Source organism: Hibiscus syriacus, unplaced genomic scaffold, assembly GCF_006381635.1.
Source record: "Hibiscus syriacus cultivar Baekdansim isolate YM2019G1 unplaced genomic scaffold, ASM638163v2 tig00110418_pilon, whole genome shotgun sequence".
In the NCBI taxonomy this organism is placed as follows: Eukaryota; Viridiplantae; Streptophyta; class Magnoliopsida; order Malvales; family Malvaceae; genus Hibiscus; species Hibiscus syriacus.
Window position 1 is genome coordinate 255,835 of NW_024062730.1, and position 21,635 is coordinate 277,469.

General features: G+C 36.3%; 4 protein-coding genes across 4 annotated transcripts; 1 reads left to right on the plus strand and 3 right to left on the minus strand.

The window, feature by feature from the left end:
• The first annotated feature begins 1,851 nt into the window (after window positions 1-1,851).
• LOC120124471 (zinc finger CCCH domain-containing protein 31-like) lies at window positions 1,852-6,479 on the plus strand. The gene is given in 4 exon segments (XM_039143132.1): window positions 1,852-2,103; window positions 3,785-3,845; window positions 5,693-5,858; window positions 5,860-6,479. Coding segments are annotated over 4 exon segments (894 nt in total). The 5' UTR covers window positions 1,852-2,027; the 3' UTR covers window positions 6,451-6,479.
• A 467-nt stretch (window positions 6,480-6,946) lies between these two features.
• Window positions 6,947-9,203, minus strand: LOC120124398 (putative E3 ubiquitin-protein ligase LIN-1). Its single transcript, XM_039143093.1, has 7 exons — window positions 8,951-9,203; window positions 8,622-8,779; window positions 8,212-8,384; window positions 7,966-8,110; window positions 7,606-7,852; window positions 7,192-7,393; window positions 6,947-7,010 (listed from the first exon to the last, which is right to left on the minus strand). The coding sequence occupies exons 1-7, from the start codon at window positions 9,201-9,203 to the stop codon at window positions 6,947-6,949; spliced, it is 1,242 nt and encodes a 413-aa protein (XP_038999024.1).
• Window positions 9,204-9,475: 272 nt separating this feature from the next.
• On the minus strand, window positions 9,476-10,985 carry LOC120124399. Its single transcript, XM_039143094.1, has 3 exons — window positions 10,816-10,985; window positions 10,283-10,713; window positions 9,476-10,230 (listed from the first exon to the last, which is right to left on the minus strand). Exons 1-3 carry the CDS (start codon window positions 10,983-10,985, stop codon window positions 9,476-9,478), a joined length of 1,356 nt encoding a protein of 451 aa, XP_038999025.1.
• An 8,527-nt stretch (window positions 10,986-19,512) lies between these two features.
• LOC120124470 (beta-amyrin 28-monooxygenase-like) lies at window positions 19,513-21,290 on the minus strand. The gene is made up of 3 exons (XM_039143131.1): window positions 20,307-21,290; window positions 20,031-20,218; window positions 19,513-19,964 (listed from the first exon to the last, which is right to left on the minus strand). The coding sequence occupies exons 1-3, from the start codon at window positions 21,268-21,270 to the stop codon at window positions 19,656-19,658; spliced, it is 1,461 nt and encodes a 486-aa protein (XP_038999062.1). The 5' UTR covers window positions 21,271-21,290; the 3' UTR covers window positions 19,513-19,655.
• Between the last annotated feature and the right edge of the window lie 345 nt (window positions 21,291-21,635).

The following is a 21,635-nucleotide window of genomic DNA, read 5'->3' on the forward strand; positions in this document are numbered from 1 at the left end:
AATCAATTACCAAAAATGGATAAAACATAATGATAAGTGATCATCTTTGTAGTTAACCCTTTTTTAATATTAAAATCCCTTTCACCAAGTCACAGAAATCTTTCCCCAAAATCAGAGAAAGCATGCACTTTGCGCCTCTGCAAAAGCACATCCGTAGTACGCATCCATGAGAGCTTCTGGTTATGCGTTACGCCCAACTCTTCAAAAACGATTTCCCCTGCGTCCACCTATGCCTGGCGCCTAAGGCACCTCTTGGCGAGCTTTTTAAAACTAAGGCTGAGATAGAATGGTGGAGGTGAGAGCCCGTGGATGCTTGTAAAGAGATGACAAAACTTTTACTCTTTGAATATTTTTTACTCATTCTACTTTTATTTTGAGAGATTAAACATCATCCTTTATCTTCGGGTCTAAAAAGCTTAAATTTAACTCTTTTTTTTAAAAAAAAATATTGAAAATATAAAAATTATTAATAATAAAATAAAAATAATAAAAATATTTCAAAAAATATTTAAAATACAAAAGAAATTAAAAAAAATCTACAAAAGTTAGAAATACAAAGAATAACAAAATAATAAACGGTTAACTTTTTATTGGACAATGACTAAAATAGAATAAAAATGTGCTATAGTGACTAAAATAACAAATTTATTAATTATTTGACAAAAAATGAACACAGAAATAATTAGGTGACTATATAGTTAGTTTACCCTAATATTTTCACTCACCTTACTAATTCATCGTATATCCCGTGAGGTGAATGACGCGTAGGGATGGGCATTTAAATCCCATCGGGTCATTTTTTTTCTAAAATAATTCGGGTTTAGATTTGGGTTAGATTTTTTTATTTGGTGTTAAGGTCAGGTCGGGTTCGAGTTTAGGGTGAAAAAAATCTGACTTGATCCGAAAAAATATATAATTTTATCTTATATATTTAGGGATAATTACAATAATATACCTCTGTATATAATTTTTTTCAATTAAGTCGCTGTTTTTATTGAATAAAAATATTTTTTTATTATTTCGGATCGGGTCGGGTCGGGTGAAACATTGTTTTGGTCGGGTCGGGTCTCGGGTTGGGTGGACCAAAAACCTGACTCATGCTCATCTCTAATGACACATATAAAAGAATGGGTAAAATACACCAAGTCACTTAGTTATTAGTTCAGTTATAAACTTGTCACATTTTCCTTTAAAATGTTATAATTTAATTATATTATTATAAATAAATCATCCAGTCGGTTAAAATTAAAATAGTCCTATGATGTGGCTATCGTAACAATTTTAATCACTAAAATATATAAATTTTATCAATTTAATCTTAATTCAAAATAATTTAATTAATATCAATTATTTAATTTTAAAAATTTATAATTTAATATTATTATAATATTTTCAAAACAAATGAGTCCATCGTATCAAAGTATCAATTTAATAATTTTATATTTGTATTCTATTATAAAGTAACAATTAATTATTGTTACTTTTAAAAAAAAAATATCATATAAGATAAGACCAAAAATTAAATTGATAAAATTCAGGGTTAACCATAAGAATACTCACCCACACTTCATTTATTTATGAAATTATAAGGATTAAAATAAAAAAAATAGAATCTTCTAATAATAACGTCTCGGTAATTAAAATTTAACAAACAATAACATTAGTGATTAAAAATGTAATTTTTTAAATTTGATGAGAAAAATATAGAAATGTGAAGGTAAGTGACCATTCCTGTAGTTTACTCTTGAATTAATAATTGAGTACTACAGGTGAATTTTCCCATAAAATAAATAGAAATCATTTTCTTTCAGGCTCAGTGCATACATCATCAACTGCACCTAAGCTTTGAACACAAAAAGGAAAAAACCAAGTGCGCTTAACCCTAATTTTTCAATTTTCCCTTTCCTCTATCTCCCTCCCTCACTCCTTTCCCTTCTACTTCGAACCCTAGTTACGCATTCTCTCTCCTAGGGTTCCATTTTTTGTCGTTTCCTTTTTATTTTTCCTCGGATCTCGTTCTTGGCTCTATGGAGTTTGGTGCCCGTGGACGCAAAAGAGGGAGACCGGAGAATGGCAATGGCGGCTTCAAGAAATTCAAGCAAGGTTCGAACTTTCAACTTGTTTATATATATATATGTTCAGCTATTTTCGTGTGTGTGTGTGTGTATATATATATTATGTTTGTACAAGTTCGTTTGTTGTTTATTTGAGATGAAAACGATGGTTGCTCAGGCTCCAACTTCTTTTTGCTTTCTTTGTTTTGTTCGCCGAAGCACTGAAAAGTGGAAAGCTTGGAATTTTGTGTAGTCTAAGAGTGTTCGGTTGCTGGGTAAGCACTAATGGATATCGGAGTATTGGTTATAATTTTAGTACATGGATATGAACATTGTCAGCTGGGAATTTATAAAGATGAATTTAAATTGAATGAAGTATACCCAAGTTTAATATTAATTCAAAATAGAAGCTTGGTTACGAGGGATAGTAAGGAAAAAAGTAAAAGGAACATTTTGAGTAAAATATTTCCTTGAGTTCTACCCCATTAAAACACACACAAAAAACTGTGGAGCTCTAGACCACAGCAAGGTTTATATGGTTACTACATTGAGTTTTAAAGGAATTAAGATGATATATATATATATTGAAATTTAGGGCTGTTATTCTTTCTTCGAACATGGAGTTTATATGCTCTACAAATGGGTTAATTGATCTCATGTTTCCGTTTAACAATATATGTTAGCTTAATGAATTTATGTATACTTTCTTATTTACTGTTAAATGGACAGTGACAACTAGTTAAACCAGCTTGTGGAAATTTTGTATCCATTGCAGATGTATTTGTAGGTATCTTCCGTAAATGTTTGTGTGTGCCCTATTTCACTTTGTTTGGATTTGCTGAGCATTAACAATGGTGGGTTTGAACTTTGCATGTGATCCTTCATTTGTTTTTTTTAACTTTTTTTGTTAATTTTATTTAGTGTCTGGTTTGTAGTTGCATTTCAAGTGCATATCGGTGATGATGATGGATGTTCCTTCCTCATTTATTCCTGTGTGGTTCTATTATGTAGTACAATGTTGAATATGCAATCCGTTACTCCTTTTTCCATTTCAGATAAGCTTTTCTTTCATGATTAACAACGATAGCTTACTTTGGCTGTAACTTAAGTGTTATATTTTTCTCTGATGTATTGTTGCATTTGTTAGAGTTTGATTTTTCATTTATATCATTGTATGTTAAAATTTGGTGAACTTTCTTTCAAGTTGATTGTTGATTGTTGTAGAAGTTTGGGAATGCCTTCTGAAGCATATAGATATTTTACTTAAATCTGATTTGTCATCTAGAAAATCATGGAAAGGGAAAAAGTAAAGAAAACTATTTTGTCTCAATCTTCTTGAACTCAGTTCCTAGGAAATAGGGAGATCAACTTCCCGCTAGAGACACATGATTCTTTTATTTATGCTTGGAAGCCAAAAAAGAGCATGATGTTTAAATATCCTTTTCTTCTATTTTCTCATTTAATGGAGTATTGGTCTAACGTACAGAACAATTTTACAAGCCTTTTACTGGGTGTGTGTAATTACCAAACTGTCAGCCCACTAGTCAATTTGTTTATAACGTTGGTGATTAAATTAAATAAAAATGATGTAAACCAGTTATTCATATCTAATAAAGTGCATATTTTCTTTTGTAGCGAGGATAAGAAATGGTATTGAATACCTTGTTAAGTTCCAAAATCAATAACACTTAAAGTGAAACTGAGATAAATTAATTAATGTTCTGCAACAGAAATGGAGTCCGTTCCAACTGGTATAGGAAGCAAATCGAAGCCATGCATGAAGTTTTTCAGGTTCAAATCTTAACCTATCCAAAATAAATAGCCAACTGCAGTTCCATCTATTTATAATTTGCAAGTAAAATTTTCTTAGACAACAACCTTCCGGAGCAAGATTTATGTGATTATGACTAATTAGTTGATCACTTGAAATGGTGATACAGGTAATATTCTTACCCCTAATCTTGATATGAAAGACTATGGAACATAATGATTGATTTCTTGGAAATATTCTTTGATTTACTACTTCGTGTCTTATATGCAAGCAGAAAGCAAGCTTGCAAGATGCAAAACCTTTCCATATTATAGCATACTATAAACTTTTTCAATAAAAGAAGTGAAATGCCAAATCTAATGATTACTGAAATATGGTTTGGGGTAGTCTATTTTCATAGATAATGGGAACAAAGTGCTGAGGAAGTAAACCTAAATTTTCATTACAATTTATCTTTTGGTGGTGCATTTTAGGGCTCTTCTTTCAGATGAAAAATTACAGGCATGTTAAATTTTTTAAAACGTAATGTATAACACAATCAAGTTTCATGAAATCAATGCTGCTGCTCTTGAATTAAATATTTGGAGGTTGCCCCCTGATTCATTGTTTGAGAAATGTTCTTTTATTTAAGCAGTATATACTTTTGAGAATTTTATTGTCGAATATTGTTATTAAATTTCTGTTGAATATGGTGTAATTTTAGTGTACTCCCAACCATTTATTTGATTAATAAATAATTAGTATGTATAGATTATTTTATAAATTGTCAGTGATCTTTTCCAATCTTGACTTCTGTTTTTTCCCTCTTTAAGTAAGCTTTAGATTCTGAAAATATGCTTTTGGATGTTATTCACTGGTTGAGTTCCGTGTTTATCTAGTGCTTTTATTTCCTTATTGCATTCTTATGTGTGTCTGCAAAATTTCTATTTCAAGTCAAGATCACATGGGAAGGTTCAAGAGATGAGGGATTTTTTCCCCATTGTCGAGTTGTGACTATATATACATCTTTTAACTTTTTCTCTTGTAAAATCAATAGCTCTGTCAATTCTAATATTTAGCAGTATGCACATCATAATCAATACCTAAATTTCCTTTTTGTACATAAATTGATAATCTGTGATGATATTAATCTGGTTTGTGTGCAGTTTTTTGATTCTGGATAGACTTTTATCTTTCTCTTGGGGGGAAAGTAAGAATGCATCTGGATTCTCTCTAGGTCATGTAGTATTCTGTGGTTGAAATTTTCAGATATTCATCATGGAGTTTTTAATTAGTTCAATTAACAAGATGTTGAGGTGAATTGGTGAAAAGGGTACTTCTAAAATTTTGAGGATAACATTTGATAACACTATTATTATTGTTATAGCTATCATTGTTACGATTGTTGGCTGCCTGATCTTGAAAATTTTTCTCCTATCAGACCCGCCAGTTTTACAACGTAGTTGGGGGAGGAAATAGCCACTAGGTTGAAGTCTCAAAATTATGATTTGTTTTTCCGAAGTTGTTATTGTTTAATGGGATTATTGATTTGATTGGTTCTGGGAAATTATAAAGGGCTGTGGCATGTTCTTGGTGCTTGTTACTCAATGAATTAATGATACAGAAGATTGCTATTTTTTGCTATTCCTGAATTCTAAAGTATTTAAACTTTATAAATTAGAACTGTTTCTTAGTAACACCTTATAAATTAGAACTGTTTCTTAGTATTGCATGAGTTTACAAATGCTTGAAGAGCCTTGATCAATCCATAATTTTATGAAATTTCACTGTGTTTATATATATATAATAATAATTGATACTTGATATTATAGCATTAGTAAAATTGTATTTCATTGATGTTAGCCTGATAAATGAGCTTTGTTCACAGCACTTCTGGGTGCCCGTTTGGTGAGAGCTGCCACTTCTTGCACTATGTACCTGGTGGCATCAAAGTGGTGTCTCAGATGCTTGGTAGCAACCCAGCTCTTCCTACCGCTTCAAGAAATACAGCAGTCCCAGCGTCCTTCCCCGATGGCTCATCTCCTCCAGCTGTGAAAAACCCGCTTGTGCAACAAATTCAGCAGCCCTGAAGGTTGCAAGTATGGTGACAAGTGCCATTTTGCCCATGGTGAGTGGGAGCTTGGCAAGCCAACTGGTCCTGCTTATGAAGATCCTCGTGCTATGGGATCTATGCCAGGAAGGATGGCTGGTAGGATGGAGCCACCCTCACAGGGTCTTGGTGCTGCAGCCAGCTTTGGAGCATCTGCCACTGCCAAGATCAGCATTGATGCATCCCTTGCTGGAGCTATCATTGGTAAAAATGGGGTGAACTCGAAGCATATTTGTCGTGTTACAGGAGCTAAGTTTTCAATACGAGACAACGAGTCAGATCCTAGTTCAAAGAACATTGAGCTGGAGGGAACATTTGATCAGATCAATCAAGCTAGTGCAATGGTTCGAGAGCTCATTTTAAATGTTAGTTCATCCTTTGGAAATAGCAAGAAGAATCCTACTATGGGTGGCTCGGGTTCAGCTAACAACTTCAAGACTAAGCTTTGCGAGAACTTTTCCAAAGGATCATGCACTTTTGGTGATAGGTGTCATTTTGCTCATGGAGCAGAAGAACTACGCAAACCTGGAATATGATTTCCTCATGTTTTGTGTTAGGTAAAAAACCCTTTTTCTGTTTATTTTGCTGTACTATGAGTTTTTATTTTTGCCGAATGCAATGGTAGCTTGAAGTCTCAGTTTTCTTGTTTCCTTTTACCCCTTATTTCTTATGTTTGACGATTTTTACCATGCATTCCTAATCTAACTTACCTGCTGGCGACCATCCATCCATTATTGCTCGAAAACGAGAGTCTACAGTTCAGAAGAACAACTAAAGACATTACTTCTTTTGACAATGTCACAGTATTTTTCCTAATATTTTATGAAATTTACATAAATAGTTGTTCTAAGAATCAATTAGAAAACTAAAAAAAACTCTCTACATGTTTACAGCAGTATTTGACATTTAACAAACGAAAATATATTCATAACTTAAAGCTGTGAAGCAACAAATCACCATCTTCTTCCTGGAATTTGGAGGTCTGTAGTAGAATATATTATGCCATGTAGTACCTTTGCTGTCCATGTTACATCAGTAAGGCTTCTTAGAAGACTCGCCATATCTTCTGCAATCGTCATTAGCAGGACCCTGTATTCTGCAACACATAAGAGAGATGGTCATGTTATCGTTTAAACCATAGCCCGAACTTCATTGTTTCAAATCCGAACCACTTATAATTTCCATAAGCCGATTCCTCTGGTTTGAAAAAGATGGTTAAATATATTAAGGACTTGAGGGCCGAAATTAAAGAAACGTAGTAAAGAATAGTTGCTAACCTGGGTTTTAAGTTCAGCAAAGACATAGAAGCAATAAACTTGTGTTGAACTTGTGCACCACTTTCAAGGTTTTGTTTGAGCTGGGAGATAAGAGTGCATAAGGTCTGCTGCAACTCGGTATCATCAGTTGGTGATGGTAATACGCCGGTCAACCACGCTACAGTTGCTAGGCAAGCAGTCACCAAATCCCCTTTTCCCGAGCCTAATCATTTAGAAATAGCCTCTAAAAATGACTTGTTGCCTCTTTGAACTAGTGATGCCGACAAATTCCTCAACCACTACGCAATGGCATGTTCTTCATCTTCCTGGTTATTGCAGAAGAATGGACAATTACACCAGTCCCACATGAATATTATGGAATACAGGAGAAATAATGGTGAATGGAATTAGAGATGAAACTTACTGATAGAGTACTGTCATCAAAATATAAATCCGCTTCTTTTTTGATAGAGTTCGCTTCATGGTCATCTTTGAACCCAGCTACCTTCAGAATACAGTCCTCTGTCAATAACTTCCCTGACAAAGAAAAACGTCCCCCCAGGATAAGTAGTGCTCTGCAACATTTTTCTCGAACCTCCTCATCGATTAAGCTGCTATCCAGTGCTTCTGTAATGGCATCAACAGCCTGATTTCTGTATAAGCCATATTTTTTAGGATCTACCTGCAGTACATGTTCATGTCAGTTAAAATGAAAAGAAAATAAGAGATTCAATAATATGAAGGGGAAAAAAAGAATCAACATATAGAGCGTACTAGTAAATCTAACAAGCTTACCAGCAGATCTATGTTCAACAACAGTGTGGCAACCAAGGGTCTTCGTACAAGAGGAGAATTTTGGAGATAATCATGAATAGAATACATAATATTCGTTATCTCTTCATCTTGCAAGTCACTTACTAGTAGTGGGACATCTTTCCTCCTGATATGATGAACATGAGACCCAGAATCAGTGATAGATCAGATGGCGCTCACCCGAATCAATAACTAGCCCATGCTTTCATAAATTTAAATATCACAAACCTGCTCAAGCATATCAGTTCTGTCAATAACATCACTGCATTTGTCCTCGAACTTACTTGCTCGCTGCAAACCAGCTCGAATAGACACTGTTTGTTAATGTCTCTCGCTATTTGGTATCTGCAGACTGAATCTGCTTCGATGCAACAGGAAAGAAGTGCTGCGACGCGTGCGTTCTATTCCATGTTTCCTGATTTAAACCTATGAATTAGAAATGGCAAAGCTCCAAGAGAAATAAGGTGTTTGGTATTCATTATTCTTTCTTGTTTGCTTAAAGTGGTAAGAAAGTGGTCTAAAATGAATATAGCCGTTCCCCCACTCCTTAGTAACCCATGTTCCTTCGAATTACCAACTATTTGAAAGGCCAATGCCAAGTTTTTCGTACAATTGTCCGATTTCCAACTGTCTATTACATGTTTCAAAATAACGTTGGTATGCGGCAGCGACGAATAATCCAATGATTTCCCTGTTACTGGACAGGTTCTTTTTCCCTGATTAAACCATTCCTTGATGGCCATTCTCTCGAAGGTTTGACCCGTTTCCAGAGTCACCGGATCTTCGAACAACTTTCCTGTCAGAGGACAAATGAAGTCCTTGTGTATGCTTAAGGATTCTTCATCAGAATATCCGTAAGTTTCTTACAACTCTGCATCGAGACAAGATCAATATGAGCAATCAATTTGAAACCATGAATATAAAGCACAGCTGCACAAGCATTCATAAAGTTTTCCTTTCAACTTACCTCCACTAAAGTTAGGAAGACCAGAGAGAGTAAGATCATCTGTAATCTTAGTTTGTCGCAACTGAAATGCCGGTTCCGCTAGCCTTTTGAGCATGAGTTCATTGGCAGTTAAAGGAGCAGGTGCATGCAGCTCATCGTAATCGTGTGCAGTTGTCTTCCACATGTTATAAGCTTCTTTTTGTTGCAGCATGCTCAGTCCTGGCAGTCTCCATGCTTCCTTGGCTGTTGAGGAGATTCCATCTTCCTGGTCCATAGTAAAATAAGCTTCATTTCTAATTGCCTAGTTCTGCATTTCGAGAAATCTTATCGGAGTCTCACCGGTATACGATCCGTATTTTCAACTCGATAACAAATATTTGTTGAAAGCAAGACAAAATGGACCACAAGAGTTTGAAAAGAACAAAAAATGAGGGTTTATATTTGTTAAAAGTTGCTTACAAGAAAGGATGCATCATCCTGCAGACTTCTGTAGGAAGCTTCGCCATTATATTGGTATGAATATTTCACCGTCTCTGAAGAACACATTCATGTTTCTTTAACATAAATAGAAGAGCAATCTGAGCTTTTCCGGCATGTATCGTAGTAATGCAACTCGTTATCTCCGATTTCCTCTAGTCCGGGTTTACTGGATCGTCCGAATACAGCATCATATAGTTTTTTACTCACCATCGACTGAGGTGAGAAAGGACTAGTTGGACTACCTAGATCTGGAGAATGAGCAAGTGAAACCTCTTGCTGAATGTTTCCAACTGATACAGATGGAACATCGATGGAAGGGAAAGAAAGAGCTTCAGTCCCCTCGGTGAGCCAATCCTTGTAATAAGAAGCTAATTGGTAAGTGCTAGAATCCACGGTTTCATTGTACACTTTCTCAAGAAGCTTCAGTTTCGTCTTCCTGCTTGGTGCATCTGATAGAAAACTAGCTTCCTGATAGTACCAAGCCTCGAGATGTGAAAGATGCGGATGAAACAAATCGTCACACAGTTTGGGCAAGGGATTCGTCCGTTCCTGAGAAGGTGAATCTCTAAACACTTGCAGAAGATGCCTTGCCGAGACCCTGTCCTCCTTTTGTAACTTATATATCACACTGAGGTAAAAATGAGCACATGAGGAAAGCACTGCATTAGGAAAACCGCTCGTTAAGCTGTCCTTCAAGTCGTTCGAATTCAAGCCGGTTATCACACTAAGCTTCAATGAAGCTTTTTTCAGTTCTTTTGCGCTGATAGACTCTGTAACGGCTTTTTCTACTGTCTCGATTGCTTGCTCAAGATTGACAATGACTGTCTTCAATGTCATAGTCGTCTAGTCTGATAAAGTCGAGGGAGGAGAAACATTTGAGACGAAGGACATCACGGAATTCCTCATCTCGGAGAAAGCGTTTAATATAGCCGCATAAGATGGATACAATTGCTTGAACAGCAACTTCATCAAGGGCAGGTTGAGGAACCGTAGGTACCGGATCATCATGCTTTTCGCGGTGGCCATCTTTAAAGCTTTTTCGATTCCATGAACCTTTATTAGCATTGTCATAAGCAGCATCCTGCAGGTTCAAGTTGTTTCGATGCTTATCGCTGTAGCTTCTTCGACCGAGTAGGTATTTAGTCGAAGCATTATCGTTCCTTTTATCTCGTCTCCCTAAACTATGTCTCCCGACAATAGCAAATGCATCATTGGCTCTCTCGGTTTCTTCGAATCCTATCTCAACAACCTCGTTTCCCCTAAAAACGCCCTCTCGCCGATCACTAGAACCTCCTCTTTCAAGCCTGTTTTCATTTCCATTTTTCATTTCAGCATATAGTTTCTCTCTTCTAACAAGACAATCTCTTGGCCTCCTACGCTTGGTACTATCACTACTCGAAATTCACCCTTCGAGCCGAGATACATTGGACCTCGTCCTCTCCGTCTTCACTCTGTTACTAAACGGCGAATCAGACTTGCTCGAAGCCTCTAACCTGACGGATGATCTCGACCTCGTAACCGAAGTCCTCCCTCTAAACCCTTCCTCTGCAAGAAGCTCCTCTAAAGATGATGCCATTTCTTTATGCTGTTAATAGTACGCTCTTGTATGCTGAACCCTGTTGCAAAGAAAGATTGCCACCAGAAATAGATAGGAATTCAGTTCATCCGAAATGGGATTTCACCAGAATACATTCATTTCAACTATCAGAGGGAAATTCCATAGAAATTCCACTTGTAAATGCATGCATTTGGCTAAAAAAGGAGCAATGTACTCATTAAACATGCAAAACAACAAAGACAAATACGATAGAACTACCTAAGCTACCATAATAAAGTAGGCATTAAACGCCAATTGACTGTAACTTAAAGTATATAAAATACTTACTTTTCACTATTGAAATCGAGTTTTCAATCTGATCCAAGTTGGAAACACGAAAACCAAAACTCTTATCTTGCTAATAGACAATGTAAACTGAGTTGCACTCGAGGCTTAGTGAGTGAGAAGCAAATATGAAGAGCAACAAAGAATCGTGGAGGATCTGAAAATAATGGAATATATAAACAGGACATCCTGAGGAAGGAAAAGCCATGGGGAAATGGGATACATGCATGCATGCACACATACATACATATAGATGTATGCAGGGCGTGGCTGACGCGGCGCAAACGGTCCCCAAAAAAGTATATATATATATAGTGGCGATTTTTTAATAAACGTCACTATAGATAGATTTATTGCGGCGTTTTTCAAAAAACCGACATTATTATTGCGGCTTTATTGATAAAACGCCATTATAAATGGATCTATCGCGGCGTTTATCAAAACAACGCCACTATTATTGTCCCAAAATCGAATATATCTAAAAAATAGGAGTTCCTTTATAAGAATTTATATAAGACATATAGATATATATATATATATATATCAAGGCAAGAGGCGAAGGCTTCAGACAAATGAAAGAAGACAAAAAGGAAGCTTTTTGTTTGTTTGTTTGTTTGTGATTTCAACAGTATCTAATATATTCCATGTTTCCCATTTTTTTTTTCTTATTTAATGATTTCAACAGTTTACTGCCGCCCTTGATGGCTTCATCTTTGTCTGCGTATACAAGTTATCTTTTTACGTATAAAATCGCTCGTTTTATTAAAAATAAAAAATATTCAGAATTATAATTACGATTTATAAATATATATAATATAAACATAAATAAAATTATAATTAAGATATTTTTTTAAAATTATTGACACAAAAATTAGCTACCTAGATCAAACAAGAACCAAATAAGAAAAATATCAAAAAAACCTAACCAAAAAGCTTGAACAAAATAAAGATACGAACAAATCTAACTGCATCGGCAAACGAACTACAAAAAGGGATAAAGCTATTGAAGACCACCTATAAATCGCAAATTAGAGTCAAATGATCTGAAAAAACTATCCACGAACGCAAAACGTGTATTCAAATCAATCCGATGGTCCAAATCAGGGAAGATCATCATGATAACAAATAAGTGTTATCTTTATCAGTCGTGGCGATGTCAATCCAACCCTAAGAAAAAAGATAAACGAAAACAACGACAAAAAATTGAAAGCTACCAAAAGACAGAAAAAATGTGTCACATAGACAAAGATAAACGTGTCATAAAAGTAGAGAAACATGTCACAAAGAAATAATTATTCTTATTAAAAAACTAAAAAATAAATAAAAAAAGATAACCGACGGGCAACAACCAACATCAAAATCGGTGCTACTGTCTGTTAAAAAAAATTAAAGAATAAAAAATTGGATTGATCAATAAAATTGAAACAAATTGTAAAGAAAAAAAAAGAAGAGAAAAGAGGAGGAAGAATACAATTAGGGTTTTTTTCATATATAAAAGCTGTTTTAACATAAGGTTTTTAATGTATTATATATCATATATTTTTAATTAACATTTAAATAAATAATTTAATACATAGACAAATAAATCAAGATGATATGAAAATTGTTTATAAAAAATATTTAAAAAAAATTTCTTTTTGCAATGTTACATGGTAGTATCATAAAAAAGTTTAAAAAATAATTTTAATTTAATTAAAATAAAATAATTTAAATTTATTATACATTCGGAGGTCACCTATAAAAACTATTGGTTCTCCATCAATTAAAACCGAGAAAATAACCTCAGTGACCAAAAAATCCTAGATAATATACGATTTTGACCAATTTTTTTTAGATTTACGAAAATGACCAACAAAATCGCAATGCGATCTCTAATTCACATTGCGATCTCCACTATCGCAAATTCACGTTGCATTTCACATTGCGATAGTTGAAAATCGCGTTGCGTTTTTCCATTTCGCGTTGCGATAGTTGAAAATCGCATTGCGATTTTCCATTTCGCGTTGCGATAGTTGAAATTCGCGTTGCGATTTTCCATTTCGCGTTGCGATAGTTGAAAATCGCGTCGCGTTGCGATAGTCTGCAGTTGTCGTTGCGATTTTCCATTTCGCGTTGCGATAGTTGAAAATCGCGTTGCGATAGTCTGCAGTTGTCGTTGCGATTTTCCAAATTCGTTGAAAAAAAAGATTTTGTTTCTTAAGAATTTTCTCTAAAAAGATAGTATCCGACCACGACCACGACCACGACCACGACACGAGACGAGACGGCGGCGGCGACGGCGCGCGAAAGTCCCCCTTGTTCTCTATCACTCAACAAGGAAGTGGGAAAGCCAAGCCTTAAATACCATTCCCAATAGTGTTTCCAATATAATGTGGGATTGAGCATTACCAACACTTGTTTCCAATACAATGTGATTATTCAGGAAACAATTAACAATCATGCACCTTAAAACAACTGAATCATCAACCAATTGCATTAGTATTATACGATTAAATATGTCATAATTAAAAGTCAATCTACAATCAATCGCGATTATTGCAATTTTAAGTAAAACATTCAAAAATAATATCACTATTTAAGGCTCAATCCCACATAGTATTGGGAACAAGTGTTGGTAATGCTCAAATCCCACATAGTATTGGAAACACTATTGGGAATGGTATTTAAGGCTTGGCTTTCCCACTTCCTTGTTGAGTGATAGAGAACAAGGGAGACTCTCGCGCGCCGCCGCCGCCGTCCGTCTCGTCTCGTCTCGTCTCGTCTCGTCTCGGGTCGTGGTCGTGGTCGTGGTCGTGGTCGTGGTCGTGGTCGTGGTCGTGGTAATACGTGTCTTCGACATGTCCGCGCGGATATTATCTTTTTAGAGAAAATTCTTAAAAAACAAAATCTTTTTTTTTAACTATCGCAACGAATTTGGAAAATCGCAACGCGATTTTCAACTATCGCAACGCGAAATGGAAAATCGCAACGCGAATTTCAACTATCGCAACGCGATTTTCAACTATCGCAACGCGAAATGCAACGCGAATTTACGATAGTGGAGATCGCAATGTGAATTAGAGATCGCATTGCGATTTTGTTAGTCATTTTCGCAAATCCAAAAAAAGTTGGTCAAAATCGTATATTATCTGGTATTTTTGGTCACTGAAGTTATTTTCTCATTAAAACCCCGGGACGAATGTACTTGTTATACGTGAGGGGTTGTAATCCCCAACCCCACCAAAAAAAAAGATTTTTTACATTTAATTTATATATACAATTTGAATATTTGTGAAATAATTATAAATTATCTACTACTTTCAAAATATTTATATTTTGTTCCTCTTAAGTTGAAATTTTAATTTCGTCCCTATCTTAGATTGATTCCGCCGTTCAATGGAATTGTTAAAGATCCTTGAACTATGGGGATGAGAGCGCTATTAATCTTCAGACTACAACGCATAGATAAGACCTTTAGATAAATTCACATCGTATATTAGGAGAAAATTCAATGTCTAACAATCAAATCTATATAGTTTGTTAGTCTATAAATAGCCATAATGATCGATCTTACAACCGACACATTAAAAATCACTATAAATACCTCAAACTAAGTCCTAAAAAAGAGATAACCTCCTACATTCTACCCGTCTCCATCTTTTAATCACTTTTCTCGCACAAAAACAATATTGATCAATGATCATTCTTTTCTTGAACATGACTCATTAAAATTAGAAAATTAGATAAACGGAGTAAAATAATAAAGAGTACCCAGAACAAAGGGCCTATGAAACTAATTTATGAGCAATCATATTGCATGTTCTAGAAGCAAACTTAACATCAAAGTCCACATTGCTAGCTAATATATCACGAACCTCCCGAAAATGAAAACCAAGAGTGGAGAATTGCTCGCTTGGGCGCTGTAATTTATTAACAACCATCATAGGGTCGGACTCAATGGTCACTTGCGCCAATGCTTATCCCTAGCAAGCCCCAGTCTCGCCGTCAAAGCATGGATCTCTAGCAGGCTAGCTTTCGCACACCCAGGGGATGACATAGCCATGCCCCCTAAACGACGCCCATTGCATCACGAGCAAGGACACCAACAGAATCTTCGATGAGGATCAAAGGCCCATCGACGTTAACTTTGATTGCACTAGGGCTGGGGTGTCCATCGGTTAGGAGCAGAACTAGGCCGCGTTGATCCTAATGGCTGGATCCGCTGACGTCTCCTTACTATGTGGTTCCTAGTCAATAAGTACTCTTGATGCAAAATCTTGGCATTGACGGCTAACAACTAAGGGGACTGGTAACTATCGTCATGAACCTTGGCATTACGCCCATTCCAGATGTTCCAAAGAAGCACCAGGAAACCCGCATGTCCTTCCAAATAAAGTGTAGCAATCATAGATTCAAGCCAGTCCAACGGGGAAACTAAAGAAAGGCTCCAGTCAAGCAAGCATGGGCAAACATTACCTGGGCATAGTCGCAATCCTGTAAGGCATGGACAACTATTTTCTCTATAGAGGAGCACATGGGACAGAGTCTATCCTCTAACACGGCCGAACGAAGACGGTAACCAATGGACAGGTCTCCATGCGCCATTCTCCATGCGAAGATCCTGATCTTAGGGAGAACCTAAAGTTTCGCGATAATCTTCCAGACCTTAGAGGTAGTGGTAGCCGAGTGGGAGGGCCTTTGGAGCCACCAGGAGTCGGATCTAACTAAGTGCCAGAGTCGTGATAGCCCCAACTCAAGGTATCCTGACTAATACGTGCAATGGTTGTAGAAAGGATTCGTTTAGTATCCTCCATAACGAATACCTCATGAACTTTACCCTCATCCCAACAAACATTGTTCGATTGCATAAACTTCGTCGCACTGAAAAAAGACGTGGAATAACTTGAGTAATCTACTGTAAGAGTTACAAGTTGAGTCGCTCCCCATTTATCACTAACCATGTTGAGCTTATTGCCCAAACCTATCCTCCAGTACAAGGCTCCGGATAGGGCTTGGATTGCTTTATAAATACCCTTCAAAGCGTAGGAGCTACTATGACAAAGAGGGGCACTAAGTAAATCACCAGTAGGAAAATATTTTTGCTTTAAGTACTCTGGAGAGCAAGTAGTCAGGTTATTTAACAAGTCACCGAACTTGCTTACCAAGCATAGCTATGTTGAAAGAACGGAGGTCCCAAAGGCCTAAACCATCTTGGCATTTTGGTTGACAGATTGAACCCTTCTTATTTTAATATAATTTCAAATAAAAAGTACATTTTTTTTCATATGATTGAACTCGTATAATATGTCAAATATGTTATAACCACTACAGCAAAATAGGTTTTTTGCGGCGTTTATAAGCGCCGTTAAAAACACATACGGCGTTAAGACAAACGCTACGAAAACCATTGTTGAAAATAGCGCCGCTAAAGTATTAATAATTGCGCCGCTATATGTCTAAAGTTAGTGGCATTTGAGGTATAAACGCCACTAATTACCTTTATTTATATAAAAATAAATGATTTTACATATTTAATTTCTACTCTACATCAGCTAAATTTACTGATATATGTAGTTTTATCTATTTAACAACAATCATACATTTTAATTAACCCACAAGTTATGCAGAATAAAACCTAACAACAAAATAAATTAAAATTGATAAACATTAAATTAAATGTATGGTTGAACCTATTACGGCGTTTGTTGTAAAAAACACAACTATATATGAACCTATAGCGGCATTTCTTGATATAAACACTGCTAAATATATTGATTTATATAATATTAACATTTTTTAAATATTTAATTTATGCTCTACATAACATAAATTTACTATCTTGTAGTTTAACCTAATTACCAACATCCATACATTTCAATTAAGCCATAAGTTATGCATAAATATACTTAACAACAAAATACATTAAAATTTAGAAACATTAAAGTTATGCATAAACATTCTTCATCATATTGTTCACTAGAATATATTTAGTTCTGCTCATTCGTGGGGAAAGGACGTAGGAAAGTTGTTTTCCTTGTTTGACGACGCATCGTTAAGTTTTTCCTCCCTGTAAACTCTATATGGAGAAATTGTTCATCCATTTCACCAAATAAATCCCCTACCTCCGGTTCACCAAGAAGACTTTTTGCGCGCTTCAGTGCTTCACTTGAAACAGATAACGAACTTCCACCTACACTATGAAACTTGATTGGAGGTGGCTTGGGAAATGAATCAAACATTAAAATAAATTTAAGTAGATGATATAAATGTTTACTTTGAGTAACAGTAGAGGCAACATCATCTTCATTGAGGATAGATACTGCTTTTGTAATTGAAGATTCTTTGAACGCCACAGAGTTACCAAATTCGATTCTAAACATCGAGTATTTATCCACTCCTCTATCATAGTTCTCAATAAGCTTCGAAGATCCTACATGCGTACGATCTATGAAATTTTAGTGACCATAGAAAAACAGTATATAGCGGCTTAAAGATTTATAGATTATTACCTTCAAGTAGGAGATCGTCCATGGAAGGGTATGGAGCAATAGAATTTCCTTTCGGGTCATCATCAAGTTTCGACGGCGAGATCGGACCAATAGCCTCCCAACGATAATTTGATCCATCGTCAGAGCAAAGACGCCACGTAGACATTCCTACGATAATTTCTCTTACTCAAGGCAACACATGCTCCTTTTTTTCTCCAATACGTTAGCTTTAAGGGTTTTCCCCATTTTTAGAATACACAGAAAATCAAAAATGAAAAATATCATTAATGATAAGAGGGATCAAACCGTGCAATTGTGTTATAGTTCGTCGATCAGAGGGCCGATTTGGTCGTCGGGACATTCAAAAGACAACGTCGCTTGGAATCGTGCTCAGCCTGTTGTTGTACCATAGAAGAATGTTTGAGAGAAGAGTTGAAATGATTTTAGGGTTCAGGTAGGAAAAAATAGGACCATATATTTAACATTTTGCGGCGTTTAAAAAAACGCCACTAAATCACATACTTTTACGGCGTTTATATAAAAAATGCCACTATTGATTAACACTATTGTGGCGTTTGTCTAAAAATGACACGAAAGTATTAATAATTGCGGCGTTTGAGGTATAATCGCCGCTACATTACCGTTATATTGTGGCATTTTCCGTAAAACGCCGCAAACTTTCTTCTCTATTGCGGCGTTTGTTGTTAAAACGCCACTATATGTCCACTATATTGCAGTGTTTGTACATAAAACGCCACTAAAAATAACCATATTGAGGCGTTTATAAAAAAGTCGCTCCATTAATACTCAATAGCGGCGCAGCTAAATGGCTACTCTTTTGCGGCCTTTTTTTTTATAAAACGCCACTAAAAATAACTATATACCGGCGTTTGTGCCCTAAACGCCGCTAAATTACCACTCTATTACGACATTTTTTTTTGTAAAAACGCCACTATATTATCATTTGACGGCTTTTGGATTATAAACGCCGCTATATTTCAAAATATTGTGGCGTTTACTCTCCAAACGCTACTACAGAACACTTTTGCGTAGTGAACTGATGTGAGACTAATGTCTTATTATTTAAGCCTAGAAGTGAAACAATCAGATAATGATATATTCATCTTGTAAGCAGGTTCTGTAAAACAAGTTGAAGAAATTTAATATGCTTGATTCTAGTCTTGTTGATACTTTAATGGAGTGTGGAGTGAAACTGTCAAAGTTTGATGATGAAACAAAGAAAGATTCAACTTTGATTAAAAATCTTGTGCGAAGTTTGAAATACTTGGCATATACAAGACTTGATATCGTATTTATAGTTGACTTAGTGAGTGTTAAGAAGGAATTTTTGTTATGCCAGCTGGCATGGTGTTAAATGAACTTTGTTATTTGGTTTTGCCCAACTCGTCATAAACAGGTCAAACTTTTCTTTAGTTGATCCGGTAGATAGATGAAACATATGGGCTAGGAACATATCATTCATGCATGATTGTACTTAACTAGAATCCATGAACACAGAGATCCATGAGTGTATTCAATTAAGTCCAATAATCACCTGCAACCTCTATATAAAGACTGAAAAGTGATGAAACATTACTAACAAACAAGCAAATAATACATTACTTATTTCCCACAAATTTCTTATTTCTAATCCAGAACCTCCCAAGACTTTCTGAACGTAAAACATCAGTACAGTGATTCAACAACTTAAATTAAATGTGATTGAGTTGTAGGTTCTTTTAAAACTAATGTTTATTCAAGGCCAAATCACAGTCTATCTGGGCAGTAATACAAACATCTTACACGTACAAGCACTTTGCATCAGTGTTTTTGTAGGCAACAACAGCTATCACTTATTAAACTTCAGAGAAACGAGAAAATGCACGGTGAAAACAATTTAGGCTGTGGCGGTTGTTTGAGGAAAGAGGCGAATGGGCAGGCCTTTTTCCGGCATTGGGAATGGATCTACAATGATGTTCTCATGAGGAAGAAGCTTCTCCCATTTGTACCTCTTGATAATATGGTGCATGAAAACTAGTATTTCCAGGCGAGCATACTCCTTCCCCGGGCACATTCTCGGTCCTCCTCCGAACGGAACGTACGTGTAAGGAGCTAGTCCGTTTCCTTCGAACCTCGATGGATCGAACTTCTCAGGCTCCGGGAAGTATTCCGGACTTCTATGGGTTGAATGCGTACTCCAGTACAACTAGACACACACGCGTTAATATAGATAGATACATACATACATACATACATAGATTTAATAACTGACCTTCCAACCCTTCGGAATGGAGAAACCATCATATATGAATTCATTGAGGGCTTCTCTAAAAGCTCCTTGGAGAGGAGGAGCAAGACGCATTACTTCACATGCTACGTTCCATGAGTACTTCATCTTTTGAATGTCTTCCCAATTCAGCAGCTCTCCCGGGGCTTTTGATTCTGCTATCTCCATTTGCTCTGCAAATGTAATTATTTAATTAAACACGATTTTATCCCTTAATATTGATGATTAATTAATATGTACCAAAATTGCTAAGAGATTTACCTTTCAGCACTTTGTGGTAGATCTCGGGTAGCTCAGCAAGGTACTTGACGACGAAAGTGATGGCAGCACTTGCAGTATCGTGTCCACCGATAAGCAAACCAAGAATCTTATCTGCCACATCGATTTCGTTCATGTATTTTCCGTTCTCGTCACACGTTAACAGCATATGTGACAGTATATCTTGCGTGGGGGAGGCTTTTTGCTCGGCCAGATCGATCTTCCTTTGTTTGATAATGGCACCCAATTCTTGCCTTACGATGTTCGAAGCCTTGATGGCTCGGTTGAACGGTGTTCCGGGCAAGTCGATGGGGATCGATATAACCCCGGAGGCCAAAAAGTTAAAGGGACGTGCCAATCGCGCGACGTGTTCCGGTTCCTCGATGCTCAAGAACACCTTGCTCGCGACCCAGAAGGTGTAGCTCTTCGCCAGTGGGAACATGGATACTTGTGATTTCCCTTCCCAATGAGTTTCGAAGTGTCTTTGTGCGATGGAATCCATCATCCCCACGTATATGTGCAAGGCCTCCGGTTTGAGGAAATTAGGGAGCAGCTTCCTCATCTTCTTGGACTCCTCCGTCGCCGAAGTTTGCATGGAGGAAGGGAATATCTTGTTGACGGAGTCCGGCCACCACGCGGTGACAAGCTTGTTCTCATTCGAGAACAAGAACTTGTTCCCGGCCGCCCCACAGAAAACTGCCGTAGGATTTCCCAGGATCGATGTTTTAAACACTCGAGAGTGATACTTGGCCATCCTATCGTATATGAACTTCTGAGGGTGACCCTTTCGACCCGTCGACAGAAACTCGAGGCTCTCGCCGATGAACGGCAAGCCTGTTCGGCCTACTGGAAGCCTTGTGTTGGAACAACAACCACTGGTCTCCCGGGTGGAGGAAAAGATAGCCAAAAGCGAAAAGGTGACAATTAGAACGAAAAGAGCGAAACCACATAGGAAATATAACTCCATATTTTAAGTTGTCAGGCTTTTGAGATATACAATAAAGGAGATTATCATACGCACATATTTATATGTGTTATACGTTGGATAAGTTGAGGGGTGCTCGGATGCGGTTCTATTCTTGCAAAATTTAATTTTTTATTCAATTTAAATATATTTTTAAATAATTTAATTTTATAATTTTTAAATGGTTTAATTTTTTTCTCTCCAAAAATATTAGGGTCTAACTAAATTTTTTGAAATTTTGAGAGGTTTAATAAGATTTTTTTTTAAAAAATTATGGGAGGAGACCATAATCTTTGCAACAAAAAATTGTAAAGAGGTGTTGTCTTTAGGAGTGTTTCTTTCCGCGTAATTGATTGCAAAGACATTTT